The sequence below is a fragment of the Podarcis liolepis genome, assembly GCF_965112155.1.
Source record: "Podarcis liolepis genome assembly, chromosome: 4".
NCBI lineage: Eukaryota > Metazoa > Chordata > Lepidosauria > Squamata > Lacertidae > Podarcis > Podarcis liolepis.
Genome location: NC_139558.1, coordinates 72578615 through 72597405, shown reverse-complemented (window position 1 = coordinate 72597405; position 18791 = coordinate 72578615). Strand labels below are relative to the sequence as shown.

At 41.3% G+C, this 18791-nt stretch overlaps 1 protein-coding gene across 1 annotated transcript in view; it reads right to left on the bottom strand.

Moving 5' to 3' along the window:
• Positions 1-18791, bottom strand: part of IMPG2 (interphotoreceptor matrix proteoglycan 2) — a gene marked incomplete at its 5' end in the record, with an annotated part of 58544 nt that overhangs the window by 6294 nt on the left and 33459 nt on the right. The window contains 10 exons of the mRNA XM_083500628.1: positions 244-463; positions 1011-2344; positions 2600-2927; positions 5425-5489; positions 6621-6865; positions 7210-7227; positions 8377-8435; positions 11999-12157; positions 14027-14112; positions 14601-14650. Coding sequence (XP_083356754.1) covers positions 244-463; positions 1011-2344; positions 2600-2927; positions 5425-5489; positions 6621-6865; positions 7210-7227; positions 8377-8435; positions 11999-12157; positions 14027-14112; positions 14601-14650 — 2564 coding nt within the window. The remainder of the gene's footprint in view (positions 1-243; positions 464-1010; positions 2345-2599; positions 2928-5424; positions 5490-6620; positions 6866-7209; positions 7228-8376; positions 8436-11998; positions 12158-14026; positions 14113-14600; positions 14651-18791) is intronic.

The following is an 18791-nucleotide window of genomic DNA, read 5'->3' as shown; positions in this document are numbered from 1 at the left end:
CGGAAGATGTACACCGGCTCCCTCAGCCAATAAAGCGAAATGAGTGCCGCAACCCCAGAGTCATTCACGACTGGACTTAACGGTCAGGGGTCCCTTTACCATTACCTTCTTTGTGTGTGTGTAGCCTTCAAAATGATTCTGGGTGTTTTAGCTCGTGAAATTAACTGATTCGTCACTTCAGTGAGAATAAGACTTTACTCCTGACTCACTGACCAAGCAGCAAATACTCCTTCCTTATCATACCTGATTCCACATCGAGGGAGTACTTGTCAATAGCCAGGTTCATGGTCTGGTAGGCAGTGTTGCAAAAGTCTTCGAGAATCATGTATACAGCATTAGTAACGTTGCGAGGCACAGGTCTTGCAAACTTCATTCGGCTGTTCACCACAATGCTACCATTTCTGAAGTTCAGAATTTCCAAATTCTGGAAGCCTGTTAGATTGGACTGTAGATAAGGAACCAGCTACAAAACAGGAGAAATAATATAACAAGATTATATCTATTTTTCTGTGTTTGTGTGCCTATCCATCTATATGTCTGCACTTGTATGCACATAAACCTAGTTGTCTAATTTAGCTGGGTTTAATTCTGAGTAAACAGGCATAAGATATGTGATGTTAATTCTGTTGAACTCATTTGAACCTGAAGTTTGAATTTTCCTGTGTATGCCTTAATGTTTAGTTAGCATGCAAGCGGAATGAAGCTTGCAACTCTGCCATTAGTATGGGCAGGAATAAGTATTCTTAACAATTTCATTTGATATTTTGTTTTGCCACATAGGTGTAGTCTAAAAGAGGAAATAATAGATCTGAATAGAAGTATCTGAATGCAAACTATCACAGCAGATCAAGGTGCATTTTAGTCACTGTAGTAAACAAAAATATAATGTGATGTGACTGGCTTGTAATCATTTGTGCAAAAAGTGTTTCGAACAACCCTGCGCCTCTGGGCTGCTGCTCACATACTAAATGCGCCCTGGCAAAAAAACTCAGTTTGAGACTATATCTTACCAGCTCTAAGAATCTCTGTTCCAGGGCTTTATATTCAGGGGAATTTTTATTAAACAAGTCCTCTGAAAACATCATGTTGGTAACTCGAAGACTAAAGAATACCACTAATGCACGTGCAGGGACAGTAACGTTGCTGAGGTTTTCATGAGTTGCCCCAGCTACACTGGCCATCTCTGTGGAATGGGCACTTGTAGAAAGCTCCACATGACTTTCAGTCATATGTCTTCCTTGGTCCTGTTCTGTAACTTCCAGATCTTTTGCAATCAAATCTTTTTCCAATTCTGCTAGGATAACTGTGGATTGAACTACAGTTGGCTGTGTGGTGGGCTTGTCAGAGAGGGCATGGACAGAATACTCTGTAAGAGTCAGAGTTGAGGAAGAGCTTACTTCACTGTCAAAACTGCTAGGAGGAGTATTAGTGATTAGGACTGTTCCAAACTCTCCAGTGAAGTCACTGGGGCCAGTTGTCATGTCTTTTAAATAAGGTACCAAGGTTGAAATTTCAAAATCAGTTGATGCTATTGAACTTGTGACTTCAGCTGCAGGCTGATGGGTAGAACTTTCAGCAGAAGGAGTAACAACAGGCTTCAGAGCAATTGATCCAGAGGCCTCTTGAGCCGTTGTGTCAGGGATCTGCTGTTCTACTATAAAATTATCCAACACTGGGCTTTCCCCAGAAGGTTTTGCTGTTAAAATTATTTCTGGTTTATCTAGCGCACTCCATGGAGAGAAGCTATCAGGTGGTGTTATTGTAATGGTTATAGGTGGATAGTCTGTTGGTGACAGTTCTGTTATGCTTTGGTCTTGAATTCCAGTTATTTCAGAAACGATTTCACGATCTTCACTGGAATCTTCCAGTTGTATTATGCTGTAGGTCTCAGTCAATGTTGCCATAACACTTTCTACTGTAGGGCCTTCTATTTCAAGAGGTGACAGAGATATGACTTCATCTGGGAGGTCTTTAGATGTGTAGTCCTTTAAGGAAGGCAATATATAATCTGTTTCCTTGTAGTCATATACACCCGATCCCTCTGTCTCCAATGTAGGTCTATACCAAGGCCATATGCTTGTTTGTGGTTCTTGTCCTGAACCAGAAGCATAGTCATCTACGTGGTCTTCTATATATACAGTGGGTTGCAGAGTTTCCTTTTCTACAAAAATTGTTGGTAATGGTTCTTTAGTGCTAGGCTCTATGGCTGATACAGAGGCCACTGGTGACAGAGAAGCAAGAGGAGTCACAGAATCACTTGTGGGTGGGATGTCACTTGGCACAATGTGAGGGGCAGGACTTGAAGGCAAAAGGAGCTCTTCCAACTCTTTAGAATCCTCAAGCCCTACAAATAAACATATGCAAAGTTAAGTAGTTCTTATAAATTAAGCTTATTGGATTTTATTTACTCAAATTCTCTCCCCCACCCCACCCGGGCAGATTATTATTATATGCTTTCTCCAGTAAATGCCACCATCTCTTCAGGTTACAATGACTCTTGCTTACACAGGGAGGGGGCCCTGGAAAGGAAGTAACTCCCCAAGCTTTCTAAGATCAGACATGTAACTCTGCTGCTACCAAGCAAGACAAAATAACATACCATCTTCTAATGAAGACAAATCAGAAATGCTTTCTAAGTCCACAAGTGAGTCAATCTCTAATGCTGTTGGCGTGACAGGATGCAATTTCTGCTTTTCATCCACAAAGAGCAGATCGTCTGGGGGAATGGTGATATCAGATTTTGAGAGGAAAGTATCTTTTGGTGTTGAACTGAAGTTGCCCAGAAATCCATCTGGTCTTAACCAGATTTCATTGCCATTGAACTGCTCGATATCAAAGATGAAACCTGGCTTGGTAAAATCAAGTGGCAAGATGTTGCTTACAGTTGACTCATCCGCAGAGGGCCATTCAGATACCACAACACGATCCTAAAATTCAGATCCATAATGGTTATAAGCCATTATGATTGCCCATATTACCTTACAAATCACAGTGCATAAACCCCAAGGCTTAGTCCCACATTCCACCACATCAATAAGCTACACACCAAGACCATAAGTGACCTATGAAGTTTACCACACAATAATTTCAAAATTACTGATCAGAAGTTGTATCTAACATTAGTCTTACTCAGAGTAGACTCACTGAAATTAATGGACACGACTAATTTATATCCATTAAAATCAATGGGTCTAGTCTATGAATGTAGCCACCATCTATAAATTTGTGTTGTCCCATCTGGAGAACCAGGTGTGGCAGGCAACTGATTAGAGGCACACTGTGTCTAATTACCATTCTGTTCATTTATATCCATCCATCTCCATGTAGCCTTTAGTTGAATGCCATTGAGCATTGTTGATGCAGTATTAGAAGGAGAAAGTGCTAGATTCTCCAAGCTTAGAGATGGGAGCAGAATATACTTCTGATCAGGGGTGGAGGAAAGGGGGCAGTGGGGACGGGACGCCCTGGGTGTCATCACTGAGGGGGGTGACATTCGGCGTGATGCCTGCCCGCGACTCCCAAGCCTACCCTGAGCCATCAGGGGAAAGGGGGGAGCTGCGCCGCTTTGCCGGCGGCCTTCCCCCCTTCATTTTCACAGCTCAGGGGAGACTTGGGAGTTGCGGGTAGGCAGTGTGCCATTGTCCCCTGCTCCCAGATTGCTTCCGGGGGGGGGCTCCCCCAAGCTGTCAAATGGGAGAGGGAAGGGAGAAAGGCTGCTGGCAAAGAAGCATAGCTCCCTCCCCCCGCCCAGGAAGCAGTCTGAATGGGCAGCTCACTCCACACACACCCCACGGGTGGTTCACTCCGCCCCCATGAGTGTCTTGCCCCCGGGACGCTCGCTGCAGCACCCCCTGGCCCCGTCCCTGGGTGCACAACATGTGTGCCACTCTGGGTGCTGGAGCAGCTAGCTCCACCTCTGCTTCTGATCTGCATGTGGTTAAATCAATCTCCCATTTTCAACAACCTGTGCTGTCTTAGTGGCAGAGATGTCACACAGTAATCAGACAAAGCTCCAACAGCTCTTTTTTGTAAAGTGCTCTCCAGAAGCAACCACAGTGTGCAGAGAAGTTACAGGAAGTTGCTTAACCCTTTCCCTACCCACAATTGCTCCAGCTCAAATTGCTCATTTTCCGTGATTAGAAAAAGTCTATAGATGCATGTTTACCTTCAATCATGCACCCGGAGCTCTGTGGGGTGGGAAAGCAGCTGGGGAAATTCAGAGAATAAAATAGCCAGTGGGGAAAAGGTTCAGCACCTACACACACTCCTCTACTCAGAACTTCCCAATCATATCACTGCTCTTCATTGAAAAAGCTGTGGGGCTTCACTGTAGAAGACAGAAGATGATCTGTCTTAATGCCTGACTCCCACCCTTCTCCCAGTCTTCATTGGCTGTCATATGAGTAACTAACATTTTAAAGGAATGTGAGCAAAACCATGAAAAGATAATACTATGTAACCTAGAGAAATGTACACAAGTAGCAAAATAAACACAAAGACTGGGAGCAATTACTTTTCAATAGAAACATTTGCAGCATTTGCATATGTCTGCCAGGAATTAAACTTCATCACTTACTTAAATTCAGAGAGATGTTCCTGTGGCATCTAATATTATTCAACAATTCTCAGAATGGTACACTACATTAAGAAATGCAATATGATGCTGGCAAGTTTGGATTTTTATGCACAAGCTATTTGAAGAATCTACAAAATATGATAGAAATACCACCCTGCAAAAACAAATTGTTTTCCAAAGCTTTCTGCCAGCAAGACAGCATATTCAGTCTAATATTGTACCTGTTTCATGGATATATCCAAATTGATTTAAATGACTAAGAAAGGACTAAACCCTGTATGAAGTACTTATTGTTACATGAAGGATTTGAGAATATTTTGATTCCCCCCCCCCCAAAGAAAATATTTGAGTTTTACCTTATTGTACTTGAATTATTCAGTTAACTTCATAAGTGGCTAAAGGGCAAAGAACTGCTAGAACAAAAATGGCTTAGTGCAAATGGCTGAGCCTCTTGGCTTTCTGAAGAGAGATTGTACCTCCTTTGACCCTCCCCAGTTATTTTGCTGCTGCACCACATTGAACTTAGCCATAGTTTGGTCCAGCATATCAACCCAATTCCTGTTCATGCTTTAACTGTTTACAGACGAACCACGAGTTGTAATCAAGGTTCGTCCTATGGTTTATGTCATGTGGTTTTTACAGGAGAGTTAAACCATGAGCTCAGGTTTAAACTAACTGTTAGGCCAAACTACAGATTAGCTCAGCACAGGCTGCAGCAAAGTGACTGGGGAAGAGCAAAGGGGATGTGGTCTCCTCTTCGGCAGCCAGCATGCTTGTATGTTTGCACGAAGCCAAGGTTTGGCTTAGCATGATGTTTGAACCAGGCCAATACAAGAAAACGAACTTACATCATCAATGGGCCTAGCAGTAATTCGAGTCGGGTCTTCTGTTACAGAAGAGAACACTTCCTTTACTGTGAAAACAAGTAACAAGGAAGACAGTCATGTATCTTATATAGAGTTCTAAATTGCTTGTGATCTTAAGTGCACTGATTTCATTTCCTATCTCACTGAAGAAACACGCATGCTTCTAAGCAACAATACTGCTAGTAGGAGTTCGGAGAATGGCAAATGTGCACAACTCAGCTTGCTCTCTGGGGCAAGTGCACGACTAAACTCTACTCTACTTGAAGAGTACTCCATGTACATTTTGTACTCTCTAAATTGATGATCACACAAAACAGTTACAGAATATGATTGCCCAGTTTTACTTTTCTTGAGATTGTGGTCTCCTCTGGCAAAGCATTAGGTTATTTTCAGAACAAAGGTTCATAAAGGTTCTGAATATTTCCTGAGACTTAACGTGTAGTACTTTCTCCAGAAATGCTAGAGTAATGCCCAAGTTGTGGCTGCAGCAAACAGAATAGATACATCCACTGGCATGAAGAGACTGAGGAAAGCAGCCACAGGATGCAAATTAGCTTGTTTCCCAGGATCCACTGTGGTTTCAAATTATACTAGAACACATTTGGTTCATTTGCAACCTTCACTGGAATGAGTTGCCTAAAAGCCAAACTAGAAGTGATGTTAAATGTGTATTTGCATCTAAAGTGTGTTTCTATGAGTGTGTCAACTGAGGGATCCATCAACTGAGAGGACTGATTAATTATCAGGATGTTTGCAGTTTTAAAAACCAGGAAATGGAAAGAAACATTTAATGTCATATACAGATTGGTTCTAAGGGCAGTGGCTGCAGTGAAAAGCAACACATGTTAGGCTTCTCTGCAGTGCTGTAGAAGATTCTTTAATGAATAATTTTGCTTGCATCCTGAATTCATTTCCCTTGCTCAGTTTTTTATTCTGTAGCTCACTTCTCAGCCACCCATCCTCATAATCTATGGACTGCATATAATGGGAACATGGGCAAGGACTACGTGGCCATAAATTCAAATACATGAGGCTTGATCTAGAGAGACAAAATAGTGGCTTTGGTTTAAGAGCTTGAAGAGGAAACCCATAACAAGTCACAATCCATTAAATTCCTGGGGGCAGACGTTGCACATTTTTAAAGTGGACAGAAATGACATTTCTTATTTAATACACACCATTAATGAGCTGGAGAGAGTCAGGATCCAAGTTCAAGGAGGCATTCTCAAGTAAAGCATTCTTATGAAGGATTTCAGCAATATAATTTCTGAAGTCACTGACTGTGTAAACAACGGTGGGATTATCTTCCATCTCTAGAAAGGCGTTGTCTTCCACTTTGTTGGACTGGAGGTTAATCAGGTCCCAGGTGGCATTGCTGATGGCTTCCCCATCAAAAACCACAGTGTACAGAACTTCCACACCACTAAATGTTTAAGAAAGGAGCTGTTAGAGAGAAGGATGAATGGTACTACTGTTCTATTCTTTCAAAGATTCCATACCCAAGTCACAAATTATATTTCATTCTGATCTTTCTCTCCAAATCTGATAATGGCTAAATAGTTGGGAACTGAACTTTCACAGGCTAAGTGGATTTGTTCACATGAACAAACATAAAGAACCTTGAAATGCATTGATCTCAACAGCTTTCAAACAATATCCTGCTGCTATAGTTTGGCTCCATCTTTTCACTGGAAAGGGATGCTACTGCATATAAGGCAGGAAATTAATTAGCTATCACACAAGTAAGCATTTGAAGGTTTTGTGTACCTTTCATCCTGAGAAGATCTAAAAGTGAGGGGAGAAGGGAAGACAAGAAGTTAAAATGAAGTGAGGAGGGGAAAAATATTTCATATGTAAGCATTACTATTCAGTGCACCTCCCTAGCCCCTGATAAGCTAAAGAACACATATTTGAAAATATTTGTTCCTGGTTCATCATTATTCTACTTCCATACTGCAGCAAACTTGAATTAAAATACATCTCAGTTCATTTTTATCGGTTTATATGAAGTCAGAATTATGCCCTTGCCTACAGTATGTTGTGTTATACAGAACATTTTGAATTTAGACTGTGTACAGTATGCTCAGTGCAGCCCTGAAACTCTCAGCGTGGCGTTTGGATATCTCCCAAACTAACAAGCTGATTGTGGAGAAGGCACAACATCATACAAATGTGAATTATTATTACTATATTCCCCCCTTCACCAGAAGATTCCAGGCCACGTCACAGCAGTGTAAAATAAAACATTAAAAACAGTTTAAAACAGTTTACAACCACAACCAGTCCTAAAAACAATGTAACACAGTATCAAAGGCCAGAGCAATTGATCATGAGAATGATTCGTTCTGCTGTAGACAGAATTATGTCATCCACTAACATTTTTATAATTTTTAAAAGGAGGAGAGAGAAATAAAGCAATGGACTTGCATGATTTAAAGCACATGACTTTCCTCAAAGAATTCTAGGAACTATTGGTTGTTAAGGGTGTAGTATAGCTCTGAGAGGGGTAAGCGACTGTTCCCAGAATTCTTTGAGGGAAGCCATGTGCTTCCCACATGATGTGCATGCAGCCTATCGTTGGTCCACTTAAGTGCATTTAGGTCCACATAATGCTGTGCTCGATAGTGGCCAGTGGAGGATTGTGTAAATAATTAGAATTACTGTACTGAAATCTGTACCAGTCTGAAGAAAGGCCACATTTCCCTCATATAAAAATTGTGGGTTTTTAAAAATGACATAAATGGGGTGTCACTTTTCTACACGTTGGAAAATGTAACATATGAAGACACCTTCAGTCTAACAAAGGAAACCAAACTAACTCATAACGCAAAACAAATTAGTAAGTCAGCAGCGGCAGTATAAATGTGAAGTTTTGTACCAGCAACTTTGGCAACATTAATAGAAGAAAAATGTTTTTATTACATGATATCATACCTGAACTCAGTTACATGGATATTCTTGTATCCAGGCAGCCCTTCATATGCATTTTGAATCTATTTGAAAGACAAGACAGAGATTATAGATCCTTTCCACTGCCCAAACCCTTTGTTGTTCCATCTAAATATTCACTTATTGCTCATTGTAGTGCAGGTTCTGGAGGCTAAGTCTCTAGGAATAGTTGCATGAAAGATATCATTTTCCCTTTTGCAGTGTGTCCTCCTTTATGTGAGGGCTGGAGTATACATCTGCCCCTTTTTTTCTTTTCTTTTTTAAGCAGCAAATGACTGTAACCTCTGCAATAAAGGATAATGTATAAACTGTGTGAAGGGATATCAAGCTACCAGTTGGTCTTCAATACGCTAAAATACTGGGATGTATTCAATGTCGTGCAACCAAACAATTCCCCCTTCTCCTCCCCCCATGAGCCCCCCAAATGTGTTCCAAGGACTCCCCAACTCTCCAGAGCAGATTTAGAGGGGGTACAGGATGTGCATAGGGGTGCACCGGGGGAGGAGAGGGGGAAATTCCCTTGCACTAATCCTTGTGCTAGTGCAAAAATGCCGTTTAATACTAGCCAATGCTATTTCTTCCCTATGTACATAGTGTTGTAAGTTTGCAGAGGGCAGCTAGGCTGATTCCCTTCTAATTGCTGAATCCAACAAGAATTCAATTGTTAGAGTAGCCAGGCAAGTTTCTTGGTAATAAGCTAAGTATGGGTCGTCAAAGTAACAAAGGAAGTATCTCTGTGCCAGAGGAAAAATGGGTGGGGCCTGCTCTGTCAAGTGTCAGTTAGAAAGACAAAAGGCAAAGCTGAGGTGTGTGAGCTAGAAGCAGGAAGCAGGCTGGGCAGCTGAGAGGCAGAGCCAATACCTGATTCCTGCTGAGATCCAAGGTCATGGCCATGGGAGAAGTAAAACCTTCTTGGGGTGTTAATGCTGTGAGCCCCTCCATTGTAGGTTTGGGTTGTATATATGTGCAAATAAACAATATCTCATAAGACACCACAGTCTCCGCTGCCCCTCATTCTGAGGAAACCGAACCCTGGAAATCCTTAGTCATTATACATGACTAAGCCATTTTTCACCTTCTCACCCCTTGCCTTTTCCTGTAAGACCTATTACAGTCGTTAACAGTCGTCAACAGGCTCATCTCAGCTATCTGCCAATCTCCCATTCCCACCACCCTTCTGAGTAATACCCCTCCCCACCATCTCACTATATAGAAGGATCTGGCAACTTCTGTTTCAGTGTATCTGAAGAAGTGTGCATGCACACGAAAGCTCATACCAAGAACTAACTTAGTTGATCTTTAAGGTGCTACTGGAATGATTTTTTTTATCCTGGAAATCCTGCACCACTAGATTTGAGAGGTGTGCAACAATATAGTACAGTTTAGAAAAAAGGCAGGTTTACTTAAATAGAATGTAGGTTATGCACAGCTATGAATCCTAAAAGCAAAGTCTGCTAAGGTTTAGAAACGAAAAGCAAAGGAAGTGTAGAAATGCATTCCACGCCTCGAAGAACAAGGAAAAGGCTGCTTCATGTGCATTCACAATAAAGCAGAAAGGCAATTTGATCCTTCATCTCAACAGAATAATTCCTTTCCATTTTAAAAAAAATCTTCTTTTGAAACACACTTTGCCCAGAATCAAAACCATCCAAGTGCTGCAAAATAGGAAGGGTGTCTTTGTCCAAGCACAGAAAGAACTAGGCAAAGGATGAAAGGGCCATTCAGATGCCAAGTGGCCTTTGTCCGATCAGACATTTCTTTCGTTTATAGTATGGCACCGTTACTTGGCCACGTATGTAGGAAAATCAAGACGTCTCTCCTAATCTGGCCATGTATAACAGTTGCAGTGGTTCTCTTTGGCTGTGGGATAGAATTTATCTATTCCCCATATGATACAGTATCTGTCAGAAGATGAGTCCCAGCATATCGAATTCAAAAGGGTTTGCCAAGGCATGATCCAGGTGAGTTCGGGGGGGGGGGGTGTACTGTAATTGTTACTGTTATTTCACAGATCTCACAATAACAGCTGGGCCAAGGTGGTTAGAGAGGCAGTGGGGATCAAAAGCACTATTGGCAATTTAAGGCAGGTCCAAGCGAAAGAGACATTTGGAAGGTGGCCAGTCGTGCATGTGAGCGCCTTAAAATGATCCTGTCACCCAGACCAACATGCTTTTATAAGGAGGGAAAGATCAAAACCGATCATTCATGTCGCTTATAATATAAACAGATGTTAGGTTATGAGAAAGGGCAACAATTGTGAGATGAGGAAGGTTTGGTTTCAGTAATAATATGAGGTCACAAAGAACACACCAGCATCTGTGAGCTCAGATCCTGTGAGAGCAGGGGAAGTCAGGAAGATTTCCAGATTCCAGAGGGTTTGTTTTCCTCCAGTGCCAACCTCTCTCAGCAAGGATGCCAGATGCAGAGAAAAACAAGTCTCAGCTCACAGAACTTCCTTCACTGGAAGGTAGAAGAAAGGGATGAGAGACCTTTCTGTGGTTGGTATGTGGATGGGTGTGACAGAGAAAGAGTGGGGCAAAGCTCAGGGGCAGAGCGTCTCCTTTGTAGGCACAAGGTCTCAGGTTAAATCCCCAGCATCTCCAGGAAGAGACAATTGCCTGAAATCCTGGAGAGCTACTGCCAGTGTAGACAGTACAGATCAAGATGCACCAATGGTCTCACTCAATATAAGGCAGCTTTCTATGTTACTAAAGGTTTCAGTACTGAAGAGCTGGAAGGATTAGAATAGAATCATAGAATCATAGAGTTGGAAGAGACCACAAGGGCCATCGAGTCCAACCCCCTGCCAAGCAGGAAACACCATCAGAGCACTCCTGACATATGGTTGTCAAGCCTCTGCTTAAAGACCTCCAAAGTAGGAGACTCCACCACACTCCTTGGCAGCAAATTCCACTGTCAAACAGCTCTTACTGTCAGGAAGTTCTTCCTAATGTTTAGGTGGAATCTTCTTTCTTGTAGTTTGGATCCATTGCTCCGTGTCCGCTTCTCTGGAGCAGCAGAAAACAACTTTTCTCTCTCCTCTATGTGACATCCTTTTATATATTTGAACATGGCTAGTCTGCTCCTGGTGCATGCCACATTCCTAAGTCCCCTTTCCACTCTATTTCCTCATGAATACAAAAATTCGTAAACATGTACATACATACATATTTACATATATCAGTGTATGCATTTCTAAATGTATTTCATTGTAATATATTGTACATTTTAGTACTTTTCTGAGTTTAAAATTAAACTGCAAAAATTTTGAGAAGTGTAGTCTGTAGTGTATATTTCAATCCATATATTGGACTATGTACACACTAAGCCCGTAGTTCCCAACGTGGGGCACATGCCCCACAGGGGGGCAATTTGATTTTTCAGGAGGGCAATTTGAGAATGAGTTATTTACAGTTAATGGCCTTTTAGGCTTCCTCCACGTGAATAGGAGTTTAATTTCTGAATAATAAAAATTAGGTGGGGCATGGCCAAAAAAAGGTTGGGGACCACTGTACTAAAGCATTAAAGCACATTCAAAGCACATTTCCCTTCTCAAAGAATTCTGGGCATATACAGCATATCAAAAAAGTACAAGTAATGCAATTACTTCAGAAATAAACTGCAGTGAGAGTTGCTGGGATTCTTCAGTAAAGGGGTCGCTCAGCTCATTTGTGTATTTCTCCTCAGGAAGAAGAATGCTGAACTCAACCATCTGTTCATGAGCTGGGGTCACCAGTTTCTCATCTCTCTTTATCTCATTATTGATCTGATGAAAAAGAAATTAATTTTACTTAGCGAATTGTGGTTAGAAACCATCCTTTCACCAGTACAGGTTAAACACCAACTTAAATTAGTAGGAAGGGGGCTATTCCTCCATTATACATGCAAAGGGTTGCTCATGCGATTACTGGGCAGCAAGGCTGAATTGCTGGCTCCGCCTTCAAGGCTGGGTGGCTTCCACCAGCTCCAGCCCCAACTTTCCATGTTAGGCTTTTCACCTGCACATAGATCTCTACGCTAGTAGGCTTCACAAGGACCTGAACCCCTGGGAAACCAGGATTCAACTTCCTGGGGAAGCATACTTACATAGACGGTCCTTCAGCAGAGGTCCCCACCTATTTCAGTGATGTTAGTGGAGAGAAAGTCATGTGATCTTGGGAGTGGAGCCAGCAGGGCAGTAATTAAGTGAGGACCCTTTCACATAGGAAGGCACTATTGTGCCACTTGTTTCTGGTGCAATGCTTTTCAAATTTCTATCTCTTAGGCATAGGAATGTGGTTGAAGATAAGACTCCACTGCACCTCGACTAGAAACAAAACAATTGTTTCTTAAAAAGAGTCAAAGGTGCTATGGAAGTGTCATAGTCTCCTATAATGTACTTACTCATTTATTTCATTCAGCTGTCATTGCTAGTCAAACACTTCTTATATGTTTTTGAAACAATGCAAAACTTTGCAAAACCTGCTTACCAGAATAGAAAGTGAGGCAAGGAAGATATTGGGGAGTGGCGATGTCAGGACATATTGGGGAGTAGGAATCAGGAGAGATGGGGCTAAATCAAGGGAGGGAGGTGGGGTTAGGAGAGCAGAAAGAAAATGTATTTGTATCTCTTATTTGTCTTGTAGGCGTAAGGACCAACCAATTTGGATGACTTTTGTCTCCCTTCTAGACTTTTAAGCCTATGAAATACTATCAAACACTGAATAGAAATAGAATTCTTTTGCTGCATTTTCAAAAGTGTCAGCCTTCAAGGATTTGGAAATAAAAACATATGTTACACATCATCTTGGTTACACTTCTGTCATCATCATTGTGATCCCACCTTTCCCTCTCCTCAACAGAGACTCAAGGTTACAAGCTAAAATAGAAACAGCTTCGAAACATATAAAAAGCAACCACTCCCCCCCACACACAATGATCACATAAGATAATTACAATAAAATCACCACAGCACCAACTCTTGCCTTAAAAGCAGTCAGTTTCCCAAAGCCTGTTGGAACAAGGAACACAACAAGGAGCCAGTCTTACTCCTCTAGGTAGGGAGGAAGTTCCAAATTATGGGAGCAGCCACCAAGAAGGCCCTCTCCGAGGTCCCTACCAAGTGTGCCTGTGAGGGTGGTGGGATAGAGAGAGGAACCTCCCCGAAGGTCTCAGAGCCCAGGCAGGTTTGTATTAGGCAATACAGTCTTTCAGATAGCCTTGACCTAAGCCATAAAGGGCTCCATAGGTCATAACCAGCACTTTGAATTGTGCTTGGAAACAAACTGATAGCCATTGGAGAAGTTGTAACAAGGGAGTCATATGCTCACTATAATTTCTAGAGCAGGCTTCCTCAACCTCGGCCCTCCAGATGTTTTGAGACTACAATTCCCATCATCCCTTACCAATAGTCCTGCTAGCTGGGGGCCTGAGGTTGAGAAAGCCTGTTCTAGAGAGTGCCTTAAACATGAAAGACATTTTTACTAAGAAGCATTTTTATTGGTTGGAGTTATTTACTTATTTGTTTTGTTATTTCAGTTTGTGTGCTGTTCTTCCACATAAACTGCTTGACAAATCTAGAAAGGAAAAGTGAATGAAAAGTGAATACAATTTCTTATCCCCAGAACCAGTCTAACAAGGAGCTCATTACACATACTTCTGTGTCTTCAATTTTGTCAGTGGTACTCTCTGAAGGACTCTCAATTGAGACCACATCAGGTGGTGGAACATTGGCAGCTGCATCTAAGGTGGAAAACATGCAATATATACCCTTAGTCAATTAATTCATTGGTAGACGGTATAAACAAAGTTGGAAAAAATGAAATCTGCCAACCTGGGGGGAAAAATGTCTTGAAATGCTCGCAAAATTTAAAAATGGTGTCACTGTGATTCAGTAAAGCTACATCAGACATTTTGTGTTATTTTTATGGCTTGCTTCATGGCAATGTGGCAGGAATAACACTGACTCGAACCTGAGCCACAACAACACAAATACTGACTTGCCCTACTGCAGCTTAATCATAGCTTTCTGGACACACGCAAATATGCCCCTTCTAATTTCTGATATGGCTAGAGCAGCTCAGTGTCAACATGTACCCACAAGACACCAAAGAAAGGAAAGTGATGAGACCCTGCAATCCTATGAATAAGGATGTCCATCACTAATTGAAAGCCTCAAGTCTTCTTACTCATTTACTGCAAAATTAACATATGAATAAAGGAAAACAGACCTCTCAATGTGGTAGCATCCCCAGTCGGAGAAGGTGTTGGCAGCCCAAAACTGAGAACCAAAGACAACAAAAGGATTAAGTGTAAAAATTGGATTAAGTTTTCTTTCAAAAACAATCTTGCCCTTAACATGTGTAAGCCTCAGGGACCTTTTAACAAGCTGAGGAGAACTGCTGAATAAAATCCTCACAAAACTTTGCTGGTTCAGGTTGTGTGTGGGGGTATATGTGCATCACTGGTAGGTTGTATTCAGTGGACCCCATAAAACACGAGAGATGCGTGCAGATAAAATATGAGGAGTGCGGAGTTTGGCAATCTCCCACAATGTTTCTGGTACTTTTCCAGCCCCAAAACTTAAGTGTGAAAGAGGCAGTGGCCTCTCACTATCCTAGTGTAATAATATCTCACCAGCCACCATTCCATGGTGAGGTGTACTCTGCAACTTGTTCTTGACATAATAATAATAATAATGATAATAATAATAATAATAATAATAATAATGCATTAGTGGTGGATTTATTCTGCTTGAATTGATTATGTGATGCTTCCCCAATGCTACCCACATTATTACTGCCCAGAGAGGCTATCGTACAACATAAACAGGTCAAAAATGAACCAGAACATCTATGTTATGAAAAGTTATGGGATTTCAGAAGGGAGTTACAGGATACGAACTGACTGGAAGGAAATGAAGCAATGTGATTGTCCCAAAACTTTTGTAGGTGCAAACTTTATTGACAGCAAGACCGCACATGACCACTCTGGCAGCATGTGAATAGGGAATAACAACCAGACGTTTGGAGGGGCCCATAGTTCTTTGAATTAATCATAAGAAAGAATTCACTAGCAACAGAAACCCAGTTAAGATTCTCACATTGGGACTATAAATCCCACCTCTTTGTAAGATGGGGTACGGTCCTTTTCCCACGCTGAACACCACACGTACAGAATAACATGATGCATTTTGTCCATGCAATAAATATGCTTGATAGAGATGGCTGCCACAATATTTCCCTCTAGCAACAGGAATTGACCATATTGTCTCCTGACATCTTTAAGTAATAATAATAATAATAATAATAATAATAATAATAATAATAATTTATTATTTATACCCCGCCCATCTGGCTGGGCCTCCCCAGCCACTCTAGGCGGCTTCCATAAAATCCAAAAATACAATAAAATATCACACGTTAAAAACTTCCCTGAACAGGGCTGCCTTAAGATGTCTCCTGAATGTCAGGTAGTTGTTTATCGCTTTGACATCTGCTGGAAGGGCGTTCCACAGGGCGGGCGCCACTACCGAGAAGGCCCTCTGCCTGGTTCCCTGTAGCTTTGCTTCTCGCAATGAGGGAACCGCCAGAAGGCCCTCGGCGCTGGACCTCAGCGTCCGGGCAGAATGATGGGGGTGGAGACACTCCTTCAGGTATACTGGACCGAGGCCGTTTAGGGCTTTAAAGGTCAGCACCAACACTTTGAATTGTGCTCGGAAACGTACTGGGAGCCAATGCAGGTCTTTCAAGACCTGCAGGTCTTTCAAGGCGGCTTCCATAAAATCCAAAAATACAATAAAATATCACACGTTAAAAACTTCCCTGAACAGGGCTGCCTTAACGTAAGTCTACGTTACAGTTCTGCATATATATTGTCATGGCCAATCCCACTTAGTGCAAATGATGGTTAGATTTGCCAACATGTAAGCCAACTCCAGGAATAAATTTATGGAATGTCATGTATAGTCATCATGGAATTTTGGACTTGGAGAAAACTGTTTGAATTTAGGAATCCAGTACTAAAACCACTCCCCATAAATGTTTATCTGGCACCTTCTTCCAGCAAATACATTGCACAACTCCAAGAACAGAGGAAGCTGTGTCGTATTATTTGTCCATCTAGTCCAATACTCTCTGACTGCCAGTGACTCTCTAACATCTCAGGCAAATGTCATTCCTGCTGCCTTATCATCTTTTAACTGGAGGTTTCAGGAACTGAACCTGAGATTTTATACAGCATATTCTGTACCATTGAGTTGTGATCCCTCCCTCTTTAAGGGAACTTTTCTGTTGTTGAATTCCTAATAGAAATAGGACCTATTTCCATATTACTGTATTAGATTAAATCTAAACAGCCATAATTTAAGCACATTTATTTCATGAGTTTTTAAAATAGCATAAGAATATAATAGCTGTTGGGCCATTTCTTAATGGCAGCCCCGTAATTCTTTTTTCTTTGTCAGCAATAAATTAAGCAAATATTCAACCAATTCCTAGAAGGAGAATTAAGAAATATGGCAAACAAACCAGTCTTGTTTGTGGTTTATCCAGGTTGGATGCTAAAGAACAGCTTTGCGGCAAGATGCACAAATTTAGGACATGTTGATACATGAGACAGTATGATACAGCTTATGGGAACACCAAGATAGGTTAAGTGAGATGTGCTTTCTCCAAATAAAGGAACACCTTTCACATTTTACTGTGAGGAGAGATGAGTGGTTTTTTACTTCATACATTATAAAGGAATGCAGAGCGGAAATGCAAGGGATCAGTACTTCCTCTGTCTCTCCTAAAACCAACCAAGGCACTCCTGATTGAGCTGTGATTTTGAATGGTGTTGTTCTTGTCTAAATCAAACACTATCTTCATCTCTGCACCACACTATATGTGGTTCAAGCAGGACCAGAACAGGCTAAAAGACAAGAAGACACAGCTATTACAAAGTTCACAGGCTGTCATATTGCTGCTGTTTATACATTAGCTTTGATTATTATGTCATTGCAAAACCTAATCATTTATTCTAGCGACCTATTTTCTATTTAAAGAATAGTTTTGATCAAATTACAGCCTTCTCTCTATTAGCAATTTCACTATTAGTTATATAGATGAATGTTGGATAGGAAAAGATTATGACAGCAATTGAAGACTCATTAATAGTTTGGAAAAGCTTTTCCTAGAAGAAATGGTAAAATACCCTCTAAATACAGGAGCATGTAATCATGCCTACACCTACTAAATAACAAAGTATAATTTCCAGTGTGACAGAGTAGGGCCAGCCATTAGGCAAAAAGAGGTAGACCAGTTCAGAGTTTGGAGAACCACTAAAAGGCAGCAAATTGTCACTTGTTATATTTTTACTACCATGGAAGCCATTTGGATTTTCAAATCTAGATAGAAATTTTGAACTAATTTCACCATGCCTCTGACCCAAGAGGATTCTTCATATTTTTAGACATCTTTTTCTTTCTTCCACATGATTATAGCCTTGTGGTTAAAAAAATAAATGCACACCACCACTTTCTCAGAGAGAAAAACCATAATTCACCACTAGCTACTTCTCATCTTTAAATGATAGTATTAGAAGCTATGTATGGTTCTTGAAAGAATGATAATAGCTATATTACTAGGAACTTTTTTAATGCAGCAGTCAAGCAGGAAGAGCTTGATAGTAGCCTTAGTTAGGATGTCATTGCATAAACAGTAACCCTTTTTGAGGGAGGAAATAGTTACGTTTGCACAAAATGAACCACCACAGTGTGCATTCTCTCCTGCCATTTGTTTCCTGTTTTCCCGAAGTTTCAAATTTATGGAGGTTTTAGAGTATCCCCAGCTTGCTAAGACCCCTAGATGCACGAGCTGGATCCATGATGCAGAGAGGGAAGACCAAAAATGGTGAATACTGGGCAGAGAGGGGAGAAGGGAAACAGCAACCCTGCCACGGAAGTAGGTTCGCCCAGTCAGCCATCTTTTGTTGGCAGAGGGAGTGAGACTCTCTCACTAGGAGGCCTAAAATTATTCTCCTGGTCCTGAGTGAGGCCTCCTCGTGAGTAGTGGCCTGCTTGTGATTGAAGTAATAAAGACAGGGAATTGACAGGACAGACACATATAAAATAAAAAGGAAGGGGAAAGCATAGAAGGAACACCCTCCATGTCGCCTCATGGCCAGAGAGGGAACCAGGAATCTCAGAGAAGAAATTGAGTGATGATAACTTCCCTGCTACTGAAGCAAATGGGGCCTGAGCCTTGTTCTACACTTCCTTTCCTCACAATATGTAAAAGACAAATTACGTAAAATGAAATCCAGTTTGGGAGGTAACTTATGCTAAGGGCATTTTCTGAACTCTTGCTAAAAAGGTATTTTAATGTTGATGAAATATTTTAAATATTCCTATCCCACCTTTCCAAATAAAATTTCCAAGG